The 18,619-nt window shown below is 38.4% G+C and overlaps 1 protein-coding gene across 2 annotated transcripts in view; it reads right to left on the bottom strand.

Moving 5' to 3' along the window:
- Positions 1–18,619, bottom strand: part of SATB2 (SATB homeobox 2) — a 187,454-nt gene that overhangs the window by 157,913 nt on the left and 10,922 nt on the right. For both annotated transcript variants that reach the window (XM_072742826.1, XM_026002597.2), the window contains exon 4: positions 1,185–1,361. In XM_072742826.1, the coding sequence (XP_072598927.1) occupies positions 1,185–1,361 (177 nt within the window). The remainder of the gene's footprint in view (positions 1–1,184; positions 1,362–18,619) is intronic.

Here is an 18,619-nt window from a genome sequence, read left to right as displayed (position 1 = left end):
AAAACATTCCCAACCCCTGGTTTCAGATGGGTTGCTCTCTCGGTGGAATTAAAATCTGATTAAAAAACTTAAAACCTTTTTAAGATGGTGATGAACTGCTTACAGAATCAGAGTCAAGGGCTTGGATATTAAATTCCATGTCTTTGGTCGCCATATTTGTAACTTTGTATTTATTACTTAATCTCTCACAGTTTTCTTATCTGAATAAATGGAGGCTCTGACTGACAGGATTTATATAATGAGGGACTTATAAAAAACATTGCAAAAATCTGTGGTACATATACAAATGTTAAATAAGAATAGTAATATAGAAAATTAATAGATAAAACAAGACCAGGAAGTCACATATTTCCCTCCCTTGGTTATAATCATTATCATAAACTATACAATTCAATCACTTCAGCTAAAATCCGATAATAATCATTCCACTGGGTCAAAATTTTTTTTTCATTTTTCAAGGTTTGGGGGATATTTGTTTTGTCAACTCCTTGCCATGAAAGAACAATGGCTAATGCTTCAGAGTGAAATAACAATGGGCTCCCCAGTACTGTACAATTCACACAGAATAATGACACAATATTTAATTAAATAGATAAAATGAATTGATCACAAAGACACTGAGATTTTTGTTGTTGTTTTGTTTTGCTTCTTTTTATTTTATTTTTTCTTAATTTTACTGACTGGACTACCCTGAAATTAGAGCAATTATCAAAGATACAAAAGTTTGGTAAAATACATCCATTTTCTTCTGCTTAATTAAAAGCTGAGTGTAAAGTGCAGAAGCTGTGGGCCCAAAGCAATAAATAAAAGTAGAAAAATGAAAGCTTATAAATCACGTATTAAAGTTTGGATAGTTAGGATCAAATATCTCCATACTCTGAGAACACTACTTCAACTACTTAGAGAAAATAACTGAACCATCAACACCAACGAACCTATGATGATTACTGCTTTTTAAAATGCATATTTCTTTTGGTGGGCCTAGAGGTGCTGGTCAAATGCTTGCCAAAGCAACCAGAAAACAAGATGCTGCAAGAAACATTCTGCTATTCATTGTCTGGAAAAGATGTTAAGCGTGATCATTCTCCTCCAACCCTTGTTTGGAGAATTATTTCAGGAAACATATTCTTCCTCAAATCAGGACACACAGAGGCGACGGGAGGAGAGGGGACACACATTAATACCTTGTGCCTGAGCTGCGGAGCTGTGGGAGTACCCCAGGGCCAGGAGCGCCGTCTCCACCAGCTGGCTGAAAAGCACATCTTTTCGAACCAGGACGAACTCTGCGTGTTCTTCTCTGTTGTCATATTCAAGAGAGCCATCCAACTGCTCCACCACACAAAAGACAGGAATCATCAAACCTGCAGAAACAAAATTCAAGAGCAAAACACAAACATTACAAAGCGAATCTCAGTCACCGTGATGAGAAGGGAAGAAGCAGTTATAAAGTTACTCATCTGTGATCGACAATGCTTTAGATCAAGCAAGCCTCTTAGGTGGACGCCCCCCGACCTTCCTTATTACTATCAGAACTGCACCAGAATTGCCCTGCACAATCCGAGGGCAGAAGCCCTCGGATTCCAGCCACTAAAGTGTGGAGTTTGCCGATCAGAGGTGTCCTGACTGAGACCCTCACTCCACAGCTGGCACATAGCTGAGGTCGAGGTGACCTTCTAGACCTGTACATCCTTCACGTCTACGGTTTTAGCACTAACTGTTAATTAGGACTAGTATTTCCAGATCAGATCTGCTTTTGTCTGGAAATGTAAGATACCTAGTAGAGAGGCATATTTGATTTCAGGGCCTAAGCTATCATGTGAATATGTCTAAGAAAGTCAATAGGAATTTTTAAAAAGTCACTCTTACATCTTTTAATCCTTCTAAATCCTGGTAAATAGGTCATCAATTAGCCTGGAAATACCGTGCTCACAAAAATCTTAACTGACATTTAACTTCTGTCAAAATATACATCCAAATGTAAAACTTTGTCCTTTTTTTAAATTATTATTTTACATATCACCACCAGTTACCACTATCAAGGGAATTGTCTCCTCTTGTGTTTTCAGAGAAAAGAAGTAAACTACCCTAAAGAATAAAGCAAATTAGTCTAGTTGAAAATCTGTTGAAATCTGTTGTCACTGAAATATTTCTCTGCTTTGTATCAAAGTGTGAAAAGCTAAAAAATGTTTAATTCGCCGAAGATTTTTTTATAAACTGTTTTTTATTTTTAAAAAAGTCATACAGGCATTTAAATCTAAACATAGCCAAGGCATAAGAAGATCAAAGTTTTACCAACATACGAGTAATAAACATGGACTCTGCCCCATGTAATTCACACAAATTAGTATGTTATGGAATAAGATCTGTTCTGGGTCTTCTCTCTTCGTGCAAGAAAACCAGAAGTTATAAAGGACAGGTGGGCCGGGCCAGCGGAGAGATGAGGGGGAGGTGGACAATTAGTTGGTCACTGCTGAAGGCACTTTACAATAAAAATAAGAGCTCTGTGAAAATGGCATATGGGCTTCTGCCTGTGACACAGAGGCTGCAAGGGAGTTCTTCTAAAAGCCCCTCCCCTCTGCCTAGACCCTAGAAGCCTCCTGAGTCACTCTGATCTGGAAAGCTGACGGTGGGAGCAGACACTCTGCAAACTACCAGGTCACAGATGTAGGTTTTTGTTCTAAAGATAATACAATGGTGCAACTGGTTCCCATGTGCTAATTATTATTATTAAAGATAATAAGTATAGGGTGTAATTATTAAATATAATCATTATTAACAATAATAATACTTATTAAGAATTGTTATCATTAAGGATCATGGTAATTATTATTAAGCCAGCACAACAGTCTAACAAGTCACACCATACCATTCCCTGGGACAACTACTGACTCTGTACTCACTCTTAAGAACAATGCGGCAGCATCATGGTTGGTAGCCAAATATACTATCTGTGGTATGGATTTATGGAAAATAGGAAATAAGGGTGGAGGCAGACTGATTGTTTTAGACAAACGAGGTAATTTAGCCTGCCTGGCCACGTGATGCCTTATAAAATATTTTTTTAAATTGTGACCAGTACCGGCATGCTTGCTTATTTATGCCCAATTTATTCCCAAATGTATGTAAGACATGAAATGAATAACATAAATTAGATTGCCTCCAAATTATCTTTGTGCCCATTCATTTATCCATTTTTTATTTCCCAAACACCTACTGTGTGCCAGGTATCCCCTGTGGCTTCAGAGATACACGTAAGAGCAAGTATGATGTGGGTCCTGCCCTCAATGCTGTTGAAGGTGTTGTAAAAATCTTCCCAAGCAAGCATAATGGCATTTTATAGGACCTATCCATCAGTCCTTACCAGCAGAGAATAACCCCTAATTAGACCTGTTACTCTTACATACTGGTATATGATCTTTGTCCAAGGAAGCAGGTTGATTTCTACTTTTAATGATTTCAGTGTATGCACACATAGGGCCATGTAGTCAGTGGTGCCATAAGCTACCTCACCACTAATACCTATGTGTACATAAGTTTCAATGCTGAAAATCCATGTGCAGTTCCTAATGTCAACATCTGAGTGTCACACATCTGGGAATCACAGATAAGGCCTTTCAATGAATCTAGTTGCCTCCATAAGTGATCATGTATCCATTACTTAGGAACCATAAATCTTTCTCAAGTCTGTGGTCAACTGAAAAAAAAACCTAAGACCCTATTAATTTTTAAAATTAAAATGTTCAAGGATTGAGATACGAAATACGGCATTACAGGGGTCTATGCTATTCAAGAACTTATGTTTTGAAAGAGTCAGTTACCAAAATATTTCCTAAACATTTTAGTTCAGTAATTAAAGAAATATTGTTATCCGACATGAGAGCAATAACTCCTTCCAGTCAAAAAGCAAACACCCATCCTTCACAGGCATCACCTATTTTTAAAGAAAGAAAGAAGAAAAAAAAAAAATAAAAGACTTTGAGGTCATTTATAAAATAAAACAATATTAACCACAAGTGTATGATGACAGAATTTAAAGTTAGTCTGAAAGCACATAAATGAGCTACTAAAAAATAAAGACATTATATAAAGAAAAATGTACCTTTTCACTAGAATTTCATAGATCTAAGCAATTGTGACATTTTTTTCAATGAAACACTTTTTACAAAAGAAGAGGAAAAATAAGTGTGATTACTAGTAATAATAGCAAGAGAAATGAAAAATGGTAAAACAGTACAGTTGGGGTCAAACGTGAGGAAGAAAATTAAGGCATAGGTTTTAAAAACTTAAAATCAGCAAATCCCTGGAAAAAAAACTATAAAAGGATGAGTAGAAATATATGTCAAAAAAAAAAAAAAAAAAAAAAGACATTCCATTTAGTCCCGGCTGCTCCCCCTCACTCTCTCCAGACCAAAGAGAGAAAAAAGAAAAGAGGCAAAAGTGACAGTGAATGAAAAGATAGGGAGAGTATTTGAAAAGCAATTCAAAAAAATCAATTAAGAATGGGAAGAATTAAAGAGTTCCAATAAAAGAATAACAATATAAAACTAAAATGTATTTAAACAAAATTTAGAAATGATCAAGAAAAAAGAAACTCTTTTTCTAGCCCTGAATCTGGAACTTATGGCATTATTTTTCTTTTATTGTAGCACAGACCCATTTCCAGATGATCAAGTAGTGAACTTTGAACCTTTGATTATAAACCTCGCTAAGCCTTTTACTATTGTGGCAGGTTAAGCAGGTAGTTTCGTCTAAAGGACAGGCACACAGTCCCAGCCATTTGCTAAAGATGAATTGTTCTGACAATTGAGATGAGTGGTAAATTCTGTTGTCACAGAGGCAAAATAAGCAGGATATTCTTTCCACTAGAAAAATGCATTTTCCCAGCTGTCATTAGTTCCAATGCTCAAATTGTCATTCTCATTGTGACATTATTTCTGAAGTGCGTATGATTATAAAGGAACCTAATCTTCACCACAGTAGCCAGGGGAACAGAGACAAATGCGAGATGGTCAAATGTGGTGGTGACTAGCTCTGTGTTAGGAAGCAGGCAACTCCTGGATCAAATCCTGGCGCTGTCATCCTTTACCTATTACAGGACCTTGATAATTTGTTTGACCTCTCTGGGGCTCAAATTCCTCCCAGCTAAGACACAAATAATAGTATCTACATCACAGAGTTGTTGTGAGGATTAAGCACTGTGAAATAGTTACGCTGTCTGGCAGCTGTCAAACAGTGCAATCTATCTGTTTTTCTTTTTTCAAAATCAGTATTGATACCGTCAATTAATACCATTATTACCATTAATTAATACCATTAATACAGAGGAAAATAAGAAACTGGTAACTTTTTTCAGGGTCCATAATCAGTGCTCATGAAATTTACTAAAAAGCTGTTCTTCAGCTCCATGTGCCCCAAGCAAAGGGGTGAAACTTTTAAAAACATATTTTATACTCTAAAACTGCTTGCCCAACACGGTAGTAACTAGCCACATGTGGCAACTAAATGCATGAAATGTGACTAGTCCTCAACTGAGATGTGCTATAAATGTAAAATACACACTCGATTTCAATTATGTAATAGCAAAATATAAATAAAGTAAATATATCATGAACAATTTTTAAAAATCACCTGCAAGTAAAAATATTTTGGATGCACTAAGTAAAATATAATATTAAAATTAATTTCATGTTTAACTTCTTTTAAATGAAGCTACTAGAAAATTTTAAATCATACATGTGGCTCATTATATTTCTATGAGAGCTGCTCCACCAAGCAATCTGCCAACACCAACATATACAATGGTTTTTCTGACACAGGATAAAGTCATCACAAACTGATAACTAAGACAATTGTGCAATTGTCTTGAGCATTTCTTGGATGCCCCTCAGTTATCTTTCTTCTGTGTTCCAGATCTTAGGAGACTTGAGGACAGATGTACTGTTGGTTAAACTCCAAAATCTAACATGACATCTTCTCTGCATCATCAGGCAAAGTGCAGGCCATTGTTTTATTTCTAACTATATTAATCCAACTTCTTTAATAAGGCAAAGGTTTTTTTTTTTTTTTTCCCTTCCCTTCATTTTAAAGAACAATTTCAGCTTTCAGGAAATGCCACAACACCGACATGAAAGTGACCTAAGTGACCTGTAATGCTCTGGATACCTCACCTCAACAACTGAAAGATGAAAGAAAGTCCAGCAGCAGCGAGGGTCTAGAAGATAGGATTATACTGCTTTCCACAAGTCACACAAAACAACCTGGCACTCGCATAACACCTGCTAACTCACTACGTACTCTAACATACACCCATACCTTTATCTTTCTCCCCACCTCTACCCTATGAGAGGGTATTATTCTTCTCACCCAGTAAATGAGGAAACAAACATGCTCAAAGAAACCGAGCGAGGTACAAGTAGAACTGTTGAGGTTAGCCAATCTAAACCCCAAGCACGCTGCTTTCTTGGGGATGAATAACTACACTTGGAATCCCACACCCATAAAAATCGAAGGGCTTGGCCTTTTAGTAAAGGTCCCTTCACTGCTTGCAAAGTCCAAAAAGTGACATGCATTGCTTAGAAGTAAATTCACCTTTTGACATGTGAGGCACTGAGCTAGGCACACAGGAGTCCCTGCCCTTTAGTCACTCTGGAAAGGCTCAAATAATGAGTCACGCTCTAGTGTAGGTGAGAGTGGGCTCCAGCCTCCAGCCCAACCCCTTTGTCTCCTGGGCCCACCCTCATTCTTAGACCTGCCCCCTGAAGGACAGTAGCCAGTGTGAGATGATAGGAGGCCAACCTTTATCCTCCTCTCTTCCCAAGGGCTCCTGAAACAGTCTATTTTCAGAAGGAAGGCAGCCACAGGGCCCACTCCCTTCCCTGAAGCTGGCAGTATATCTGGTTCTATCACCTGAGAAGGTCCCAGGGCTAATTGAAGATTACAAAGGCTTTAGGGCAGAGCCTCTCATATCTGCTCTCCGTATAAAACTCAGCGTGGAGTAAAGCACCACACTTAGCAACCACCACAATCAATAAATCACAGAACCCTAAAACACTGAAACAAATTCTACCGTGTAAACCGAGTGAGCATGGGGTCTACCAGAGGGCTGGGAGAGGAAGGAGCGAGGGGTGGCAACTATCTTTTCTAATTGCAAATTTATTAGAAAAACAAAACAATTTACCTGTTCTAAAACCTCATTCTCCCTCCCCTCCCCCATCTCTCTCCATCTCTTCACACACACACACACACACACACACACACACACCCCTCCCCCCCCCCCATTCACAGACAAGAAGTAACTTCAGTATTAACCTTTAGTATTAGCCTCTACACGCTTCCTCCCACCCTAAAACAACAAAGGCAAGTCTGAGCACCAAAACTGCAGCAAGTAACAGAAAGGAAGAACACGGTGCCCCTTACCTCCTTCTTCGGGTCCCAAGCAAAATTTCAAGATGGATCAAGTATGTCTTTCTTATTCTCTTTTCTACCCCTGCTGTCCTCTCCCAGGCACCCAGCCTCTTGAGCTATAGTAACCAGAGGCTCCACATTCCACCATTCCACTCCAGCCTCCCATTCCCCCCAGGGTCTGAGCTCAAAAATTCCAATGAGATTAATAGATAAAAAGATGCTACACTTTGCTGTTTGAATGGTTTAGCAGCCCTTTAATCTCCTTAGATAGATATATATTTGTAAGATTTTTTATTTTTTATTTATTCATGAGAGACAGAGAGAGAGGCAAACATAGGCAGAAGGAGAAGCAGGCTCCTCTCAGGGAGCCCAACGCAGGACGCAGGGCTCGATCCCCAGACCTGGGATCAGGACCTGAGCTGAAGGCAGACATTCAATTGCTGAGCCACCCAGGCATCCCAGATAGATATATTTTCATTGTAAAAGAAACTCATTGTATCCCACATTAACTTCTAATGGAATTTCAGGCAATGCAATAAAAAAAAAAAAATGTTTTCACCAGTCTTGGCGTGGTGGGGGAGCAAAAATATCTGGGAGCCAGGGAGCTATCCACAGGTAGACTAGAGGTCCTCTAGGCTCCTCTAAGCTGCCCCACTTTCCAAAATTTCTCTCTGACCCTTGCTTGTGAACAAAGATTCTCTAAAGGATTAATTCATTTGTCTTTGTTGTTGGCTTTCTTTTTAAGTCTCACTGAAGAGGAAGCAAGAGCTGGCAAGAGGTGGGGCAAGCTGTGTTGTTCAAAGGTGGAGGAACACAGTTAATCCTCCAATGATGGAGAAGGTAAAATTTGCTTAATAATTACTCTAAGGGCATATTAAGTCATATATGCAGAAATTTTATTTCACGTTCATCCATGACCCAGTTATTTGTAACTCAAGGTTAAATCTCCAAATAAAGTTTCAACAATAAAGCTCCTTGATGCCTCTCTCCCTTTAGGAAGTGGGGTGGGGAGGTAAGATTATCAAGAAATACTTTATTCTCAGAATCCTGTCTAGTAAAACCAGACACTACCAAGCAGCCCCTGAGGCAGATCTTAACTTTGGAAGATAAGAACAAAAATAGGCCAGGGGTGGGGCAGCCTCGTGAACTCTAGTCCTCTCTTATTATCACCCTAAAGGCTCAAACTGAGCTTAAAGTGGTAGGGGAAGGAGATGGGTTCTGGTCTTCCAAGCCTGTCCCCAGATTGAGAGATCACAATTCAACCTGAAGTCAGATCTGAAGGCTGCAGGATCAACTCCTCGTCTCTCAATACTCCTCATTTACAGAAGTGTGGTAGCAGGATCAAGTTGGCCGGGCAGTTTGCAAAACAGGATTTCACAGGCACACAGGAGGCACAGTGTGGCTACTTATCTAAACAAAAAAGCCTGAGCTACACCTGGGAACTGGGCCATAGCAAGCCTGATCCCACGGAACTCAATTCCCTGATGTCAGGAACGTCCAGTTAGAGTGAATGAGAAGCCTGCCTTTTCCTTCTCCAACATGGGCTGGACTTAGATAAGTCTTCTTCACTCCCTCACTCCCTGCTCCATCCCTGAGCCTGACTGATAGCAAGTCCAAAACAAATCTTGGTTCAGTTTAACAAAATGCTATTCTAGCTAGACATTAATAATAACCACCATTAGTAGGCAATGTCAGTTCTGCTTTTTTACCCTGTTACTTCCCAGGTGAACCCATCACATCAGCATATGAGAAAAGATTTGCACTGCATTGCATTCAGCATCTGCACACAAGAAAGGCTTTCTAAGAAACAATCCACACAAGTGGACTTAGGACCTCACTCCATGTTCTCCAGGGCTGTGTGTGACCACTACTGACAGAAATTGTTGGCTTATCAGTGTATTGGTGTAAGACTCAAGGAAGGCATCGCAGTCTATTGGGTGTAAGACTCAAGTGGCTAGCAGCACTGTGCTCTGTGACTGTACACATCCTGAAACCCTGGAGATCTGATCTGCAGTCCTATACATCCTACACTGAAGGGCTGCAACATCTTTTCTAAATCAGAGCGACAAAATGTTTACTGACCCCGAAATTTAAAAAAAAAAAAAAATTAAGAAAAAAGTAGAATATGTAAGTTTGATTATCTCAGAGGAGTTCAAACATTAAGTATCCCTTAGTTCAAAACTAAATTTTTGAGGTTCCTTTCATAGTGGGTTATAAATGCATATATTAATAGAGTCTTGAGACTCAATGGTATGTTAAAATAAGTACACCATAATTTACTAATACTCAGATTTCTGTCCCTCGTAATATAAAATTTTATTCTAGAGGTGTCTGAGAAGATAATTTTTCAGATAGCATTTAGGTGGAGATGTATGTGCTGCTCCCCTCATTCTCATTATCCTCCCTGGAAAAGCTATTTGGAACGTAGAGTCCCAAAAGTCAGGAAGAGAGTCAATAAAAATTGTCTTTATACTAACATTTGCTTTATCACCTCAGGTTTTGAGCTTTGCCTAAATGTTATTCTACCTAATTTAACAATTAAAATAAAAAAATCTTTGATTGATTTCTCCAGTGTAGTGTTAAAGAAAGGTTAACTGTATTGTGGTTCACTAGCAAGAAATTAATAAAGGAATCAAGCACTCGGCTCTCAATAAGACAAGACTACCCAGATTTCTAGAGGGAATATTTCATAGCACAAGCATGTTTTCTTTGGGGAGTTTAACTCACCAAAATTATTAAAAATTGAGATCAAACACTGGTGCAAAGCCCCAAAGGAAATCATACTAGAGTGGAGAGATTTTTATCAAATAAAAACCTGAAAAGGTGAAGTTTTTATAGTAAAAAATAGAAGGCTTTCTTCTTACAAAAGGAAATCCTACTCTCTATGTTTAGGGATAAAACAGCAAAATACATAGGGGCGTCTAATAGATGGGTAAAAATCATCACGGTGAAGTGAATGCAGATTGCACAAAGCCAAGCTTAGCCGGGCAGCCAGCACCACTAAAAGCCACCCTCATTCTCGTACCCAACAAATGCCTCCACAGATAGGTGATAGCAGCAAGCAAGCCCTTGAAAGGGCTGACACAAGGAGAAGAAAAAGAACAAGGAGGGAGCAAGAAAGTCAAAATCATAGTGTGCATTCTGCAGTTCCCTAAGGGTACACCGAGATCTCTGGATCGCAATACATAGGATATTATTATTGTGACTGAGATGAAGTTAATAAAACCCAGCATACGGACTGGGGAGGCTCAGGTCCCCACTGATGGAATACTTCCCAGACAAGACATTTTAAGTATATAGGTACCTGTGCAATTTACACCAATTACTTAAATAAGAAAAAGAGAACAGAGAAAACTCATATATTTTTTCGCTCTATGATTCTAAGACATCCCCTTTGTGATGTACATAATTTCCAAGAGAGAATATTACATTTAATATTTAAAAACAACTAAAGACATCCCTTCAGCTACAACATACAAAATCACTGAAAATCTTATTTTCATCTTTAATGTTATCCAAAGGGTATCATCCAGCCACAGGAGGAATGTTATTCGGCTTTAAACTGTCTTTGAAAAGTGTCACCAAAGCCTAAAGTGATTTACTTGGGCCCCCACCCCTGGCGTAGGGTGGGGGAAGAAGGATGGTAAATCTCCATTGAATAGATAATACAAGTTTCTACGTTCATTAAAGCAAAAGACCCTGAAAGAATCCAGCACCTTTTTAAATCTGGGGTAATCCCAGATACGAAACATCTCAATCTCCAAGATTCCACTTCTGGATTCCCTGGATTCCTAATTTCTTGAACTCTCGAATAACTTCTGAGCCACAAAATCAAGCGTATTTATGTAGTTTCACCCCCAAAGGGCCAGTTCCAAAAGATATAATCTCATAAATCCACCACCAAATAACAGAAAAGACAAGTCTAGGACTCTTTTTCAAACTCTGCCTTAAAGGAGAAAGGGGTTCCTTCTGGGGTGAGCCGAGGCGAGCGCCGGGGTGGCCAGGGTGCCCAGGGTGCCCTGCCCCTCGTGCGGAGAGGAGCCACTTGCTCTTCGCACCATCGCTACCCGCAGCGACATGAAGACGATGAAGACATGAAGACGATGAAAGAAACGATACCTAACAGTTTCCGCGGACAGAAACGCATCTCTTTATTTCGTTAACAGAAGCAGGATCGCCAAAGTGATCTGTTTTCCAAGAGCGAGCCTGTGTTTACTCTATGCCCGAGAGGCTGGCAGCCAGAAGGAGGGCTCCGAGAGTTCTATCAAAGGGACAAGACACTTGCACCTCAGAGGCTCTCCCTGGGTAGAGAACTGTCTCTCTTGAACTCGCTTTCAAGCTATACATCAATCTTCAATATAATTATGTTTGACAGACTATAAGCTCTTGGCAGTTAACTTGTTTACAATAAATGCTTAGTTTGGGTACACGGACTGTATTTCAGTTTTATAAATATCAAACACAAACCTACAACAGTCCCATTATGGGGCTGGGAATTATTTTGCTATAAATCTTTTTATTGGGGGGCCAAGGGAATTACTTTGCAGCTTGTTTTCCACTAACCACTTGGAACAGTGTGAAAAGAGGTACATTTATACTCTGACCCTGTGCTAATTGGAATCCTATACATTTCCATGGGAGAGCTTGCGTATCAATCCTGAACGTGCAGGTCGCCTCCCGCCGCTGACAGTTTTGCCATGGTGGCAAAAAAATACACATGCAACAGAACGGTTCTCGCCAAAGTCACGGCTCTTTGTGTGGCTTTTATTCTCCTCAAAGTCTCTTGGTAACTAATGGCCATTTGTGACAGCATTGGCAGGCCTTCAGTGGTAAGCTCTAGTTTTTTTTTTGGGGGGGGGGGGTTATAAGTCAGCTATAAAAATGTGCTTAAGGCTCAAACTTACTACAGGAACAGGACTGTAAATAGAGTGAGTTTTGCTGAATGTTACTTGGAGATTCATCTGAGAAGGGAAAAAAAAAATCAGGATTACCTTAGTTACTCTTGTAAAGAGTCTTTATTTACTTGGGTCTTAAATATGTAAAACTTACTTTCAGAGAATAATTTGCTCCTCTTCTCCCCCCTCAATAATAAAGGGAGTTTAGTCCTGACACCACACTTGCCACAGCTATAGCACAACATCTTGTCTGAATGGAGCCTTGGAAGCTGGACTCTGCGCAAGCGTCAGGAGGACCCTGGCTTTGCCCCACTCTGCTCCAGGAGCACGCTCCTCGCAGCATCCACCTTCACCAGCGTTCGGATGCTATCCAAGGGGTATCACCCAGCCACACAGGGAATGTTATTCCCCTTTCAAAGGTCTTTGAAAAGTGTCACCAAAGCCTACAGTGATTTATTTGGTTTTCAGAGGGTGACAAGTCGTCATTCGCTGACAAAGGGTGGGCAAGGGTTGGTGTCCTCACTTGTTTTTAATTTCACAATTACCTTGTAATCAGATCCCTGTATTATTTCAACTTCAACGTAGTATTAACATACAGAAAAGATCTTTTTTTAAATTTTCCAAAATACTTAACTGCTGGGATGTGTCTGTCACTTTATTATCTAATAGCGAGATTCCAACCTCTTCCCTTTTAGTCAATGTTATAATTTCAGCTGACATAAAGAATTTTTTGTCTCTCACCTCCTAATAAAGAAGATAAGGAACTGATTTACAAGTCTCAAGGGTCATCACATTTGATTTCATTTAAAATTTTACCACATGAGTTTCATACATGAGAGAGAGAGAGATTGGAAAAGTATTTTCATCGCATTATCGGCCTCACAGGTTTCATCAATAACAAAAGCACTAGTTTACAATGTGAACTAATGGAAAATGGTTAAATTCACCTAAAATAATCAATCTCTTTCCCCCCTGCCCAATTTAAATAAGCCCTTTTAAGACCTTGACTATTTAACTGTTAATTACTTGGGGAAGGGGAGACATGGAGAAGGTGACTGTACAAAAAAGGGAAAAAAAAGAAAACTTTTTTTAATTGTACAACAAAAATTCCCTCCAAGGCAAAAATATATTATGCCAAGTTCCACCCAGAATTAATGTTTAGGTTTAAATTATAAAGTCCAGAAAAAACGGAACCACTAATAGACCCTTAAAGCTCGTGGCATTCGTCACCGCTGTTAGGTTATGTAAATGTTAAAACTGAAAAACCCTTTGCTGACAAAAGTATTTTAATGAAGGTGCTATTAAGTAGACTCTCTGAACTGATTAAAAAAAAAAAAAGCCTTTTGACCTGTTTGATATGAATTCCACTCTAAAGGAGATTACACTTGGGACAGTTCTGGGATTATGAGACCAACCCTATCTTATTCCTTTCGCTTTACCATCCTCAGAAAGGTTTTTAAATATTGAACCCAAGAAAATTCTTAGCTACAGATCAAAGAAATATTCTCCCCTAACTGTGTTAACAGAGTCCAAACGTGGGTTCCAGACGCTCTGAGGGCCAACATTGTAGCTTTAGGGCCCCCACGACGAGCAGGGGTTAACTCCACTGTCTGGCTACCTCCACTGTCATCATCAAAGCTGCCAGGAGTTCACAGTTTCTAGGAACAGAGTAAGAAATATAGCCCGGGCTGAAACGAGCCACTGACTTTGGCTGCCGCCGGCCAGCTCGCTCCAAGTTGCTGAAAGCTCCACTCTGGGGAATGAGGCCTGGAGGCTGAGCAACGTGAAGGATTATGGATTTAATAATGGCTCCGGTGGTTGCCAGCGGAGGCCAGAGCCCAGGCATCTCAAGTGACGGTCTCTGTGGCTGGAGTGGATGTCAGTGATGCGCATACGTGGAAACTCAGGGTCCCCGACCACCCCACGTGGGCTGGGAAGAAATAAGGGCGCTCAGGGTTCACGCTCAAGTCTCTCTCCCCACCTCAGCCTGGTTCTGACCAGAGGAAGGAGAACCGCAGGCCCAGGGATCACACCCAACCTCTCCTAGGAGGCAGCTTTGGAGTAGGGGAAGTCCTCACTACTTTCGTCCTCCATTTACACAGGCTCAAAAACAAAAATAAAAACAAAAACAAAAAGAGGAGGTAGTTATACCTCAGGTAGACTTTAAGAAAATGTGATTTCCTTTCTCAAACTTACGAAGACAAAATCAGTGGCCACCTTCAATTGTCTCCTGAGCAACCACCTCCCAGGGGCTCCTTTCTGAACTTTCTAGGGGGGCTCAAACACCAAAGGGTCTCTCCCCAAGACAGATTTTAGCTAATAAACACAACAAAGTAAGTGAAAAGCATTTCAGTAATTCTGCATCCTCTTCAAGACTAAAAATGTGTACACTGTGTGACAGGTCCACCTCATTTTTCTTAATGATGTTTTTATTATTCTTTCACTCAATTAAAGCAGAAATGGATATTGCATCTTCTGACTGTATAATTGTTATTGTAATCTGTTTTCGATCACTGCTTGGGAAATAGGTCCAAAACAACATAAACTCTCCACTGCCTCAGAAGGCAAGTCATTTTCTTTTACTACGACACTTAAAGAGACATTTATCATGCTGCTCTGTTAGCATCTTTGGATTATGATAAAAGAAAGTTCTTGTTCTGTTAACCAAAAAAATAGAATGTTTTGAAAACACTGCCATTTAAAGAGTTTTGATATGAATGCTTTTTCCTAATAAGCGATCAATTTTGCCTTTCCTTATACATATAAAGAATTGGAACAAATGCAATAAAAAAAATATGCAATCTTAATATAGGGAATAATCAGGAAATTGGAAAATCAATCATATTCAGTCATAAAAGAACTGATACACTTGCCTTCCAGCCAAATACAAAAGCAAGTAAAAAAAAATTGTTTTAAAGAAAGAAAAAGATATCTCTGCTTAACATGATGAAATTAAAATTGTTTCTACAAAAAATGCAAATCATCTCTGTCAGATCTTAGTGGTTTGGAAAACATTTGCTCTCACTGGAGTCTCTATTAATTTTTTTTTTTTTTTTTTTTTTTTTTTCCGTATCGGTCCAACACTTCAACAAATAAAGTCACTGAGCAGCATGCCGGGCACATTTCAGTAACTGTGCAACCATCAGTGGGCACCAAATAGTCACTGTTTATAAGTAGTAGCTTGCATTATTTCCTCTGAACTTTTTAATTTCTGTTGTCATGTTAAATGCTATCATTTCATGACCCACTGTGCTAAGACAGAACTCCATTCCAATGATAAGACAACTAGTTAAGAGAAGATCCAAATTTGCCTTAGACTGTGAGCAACTAAAAGGGAAATCTACTTCTTCCCAGAGTCTTACTGTCCTCATGTATCATAACCACAAATCTACATTACGGCTGCCATAATTGGCTGATAACTTTAGCGCAAGGTTCAGATTCCTGAAATTTCTATTAATGCTCTTTTCTTCATTTTAAGCATTTGCCAAACTAATAACTATAATATTCACTAAGTTTATTTTTAAGTTTTAAAGATACACACACATCAGTGAAAAATGGAGAAAATACATCCCATAAACCCTACTGCCATAATTACATACTTAAGGCACATTTATTCCATTTCAGGTCATTTTTACCTAGTTTTTAAAAAATCTGTAATAAGTAAAACTTTTCAAATGAGAGGAAAAAGACACAAGTTGTAGAAGACCATTTCTGGTGTAGTCTTTTCACTTCATTATACTGATTTTGCCATAATTTTTAAATCACTTGCTATTAAACACGAAAACAATTCTGCTAATTGAAACCAAAAAAATTATATAGAAAGAGTTCCGTGCTTTTGGAAACTCCAGCATGGAACATTTTTACATAAACACTGTGTAGCATGAGGTGCTTGCAGAGCTCGTTTCATGTAAAAGAAGAAAATAAATGTTTGGCTGATCACTGACAATAAGGGAACCAATGTGACTTCAGAAAATGGAAAAGAAGACACTATAGAGGCTACATTTGTGCTTTTTTGGAAATCTGTAAGTACTCAACTGGCTTTTGTTTTAACTCATACCTCAATTCCACTCAGGGCCGTCTACTTGGACTTTGAAATATCTATCACATTACCCGTAAGTAGTAGGATGATGAATCCTTTGTATATAAAAATCCATTTTTAACACATAGACATTTTCAAACCTCTATTGCACTTTAAAATAAAAGGAATTCACAACTCTCTTTACTGGCACCCTAAATTAATGCTAGAGAGCAGTGGTGATTGGAAGTGAGAAAGGCCCCATATAATCAAAGTCAGCAGAGGGAAATCACTCATTTTAAAATCACTATAAAGAAGAGAATGGAAGCTAAAAGGCAAACTCTTCATTTTTCGAGCTAAGCATAAAGGTCTTCTACTTGAAACCCTTTCTTCCTTTCTTTCCTTCTTTCTTTCCTTCTTTCTTTCTTCTTTCTTTCTAAATAATGAGTTAAAATGTATGGGTTAGATCCAATATTTCACTGCTGTTCTTATTCTTGGGGAGTTGGGGGGGGGGGGGAACGTGCTGCCAAAGCTTCTGAAAAGAGAGTTTGGGCTGCTAATTTTCCGTTCACAAAATCTAAATTCCCCTTATGCATCTCACACAACTCATGAAATAATATGAAACAGTATTATATCACTGCAAATTGAGACATTTTTATCAAAATAAAGAGTGATGATGCCAACATTTCATTTGTCATTTCCCACTTGTCACTTTTCACTGACAAACTGTTACACATACAACTTTTGTCAAATGCTCCATCTTTAAATATGTTCCAAAATGCCATTGTACCTCAGCATTCATATAAGGAAGATAGCAGAAAGTACTGTTACTACACATTAGTTACATAAGTTTTTTTTTAAAGCCTACTTATTAGATAAAAGAATATATAAAGAATTTTTTGTTAATTCACATGCTATGTAGGATAAAGTTTGGCTTCCTGAAATAAGACAAATTATGAACATATTTTACACACCTAATGTGAGATTATTAGTTACAAGAAACTTTTTTAATGGTGAAAAATTGGGTCACTTTTATCTCAACAGAAACCTAAACACTCTAAAAAGACCTAAAAAATAATACAATTTGGAATTTATCTAGCCCTGTTAATGCCTTTTTAATGTATGCATATAAAGTCCCCACACTGAATTCTCTTTTTAAAAAAGGAAAAATAAAGAAGAACCACCAAAACTGACTGCCTACCAAATATACCTTGCCAGATATACTAAACAATTACCCTGTCTTGCCTGGAATAAAGCTGATTTCCATATTTTTAAAATAATTCAGATTAAAATAATTCAAATTCGTATTCCTAAATCTCTAATAAATGACGGTAAGTCTGTTTACATATACATAAATATAATATATATTCAAGATATCTAAGATGTACAGACTGATTCTACTAGTCACAACCCCCTGGGAATGGATTATATTGCTTATTTTCTACAGGGGTTAAAAAACAGATGCCTTAGGGGACATCTATGTAGTTCCAACACACATACACACACATTTCATTGCAGATGATCTTGAATATATAATGGTCAGTGGGTTTCTGTTGATGGAACACAAGGCTTCCAAAATTACTTGAAACATCAAATTATGCTCAGGACTTTGAGGGGCGGATACCCTATGTTCTGTTTAATGTGTATGTTCCATTGCATATATTTTTTTTTAACCAAGTATGTCTTTATTTTAATAACAGGCCAAGGACTAAAAACACTTTAGAGAAGGGCTATTTTTCTACCTCAGCAAAACTACAGAGGACATGCTAGATTGTTGGATGACCCCAAAGCCTAAGTTCATTCTATTTAAAAAGATCTTAGACCCTTTTAAAAAAAAAAAAAAAAAAAGTAGATGTAAGAGGGAAATACAATCTTTTGTCTTTTGAAATAATAACATGGGGCCTCCCTACAAGCATAATAGTGCTCATCCTTAGCTAAAATGAATTTAATGAGTTTTTGTCATTTTACCCAGGTTGACAACATGTTTCTAAATTTCCAAGTATTTTATACATTTTTAATGTGTCAATATCTATACTCTTTCATATCCGCACTCCTTTCAAAAAGTAAAATGTCTCCCTACAACTGCTAATATGGTGACTGCACCTGACCTGAACTACATTTCTTTTCATCTAAAGGGAAATGTTCCACATGTAGACAATTAAACTAACTGTTGTTGTAGACAATGTTCAGCACTAAATGAGGCCCTGCCCAACAATCGTGATCACATTTGCTTCCCTATTTGAATACATCAGTGTGTATTGCATAATGATTTTTTTCCCCTTGTAACAAGACAGTTATGTTCTTC

The sequence above is a fragment of the Vulpes vulpes genome, chromosome 16 (genome assembly GCF_048418805.1).
Source record: "Vulpes vulpes isolate BD-2025 chromosome 16, VulVul3, whole genome shotgun sequence".
In the NCBI taxonomy this organism is placed as follows: Eukaryota; Metazoa; Chordata; class Mammalia; order Carnivora; family Canidae; genus Vulpes; species Vulpes vulpes.
The sequence above is the reverse complement of the archived record's forward strand: the minus strand, read 5'-3'. Positions and strand labels throughout refer to the sequence as shown.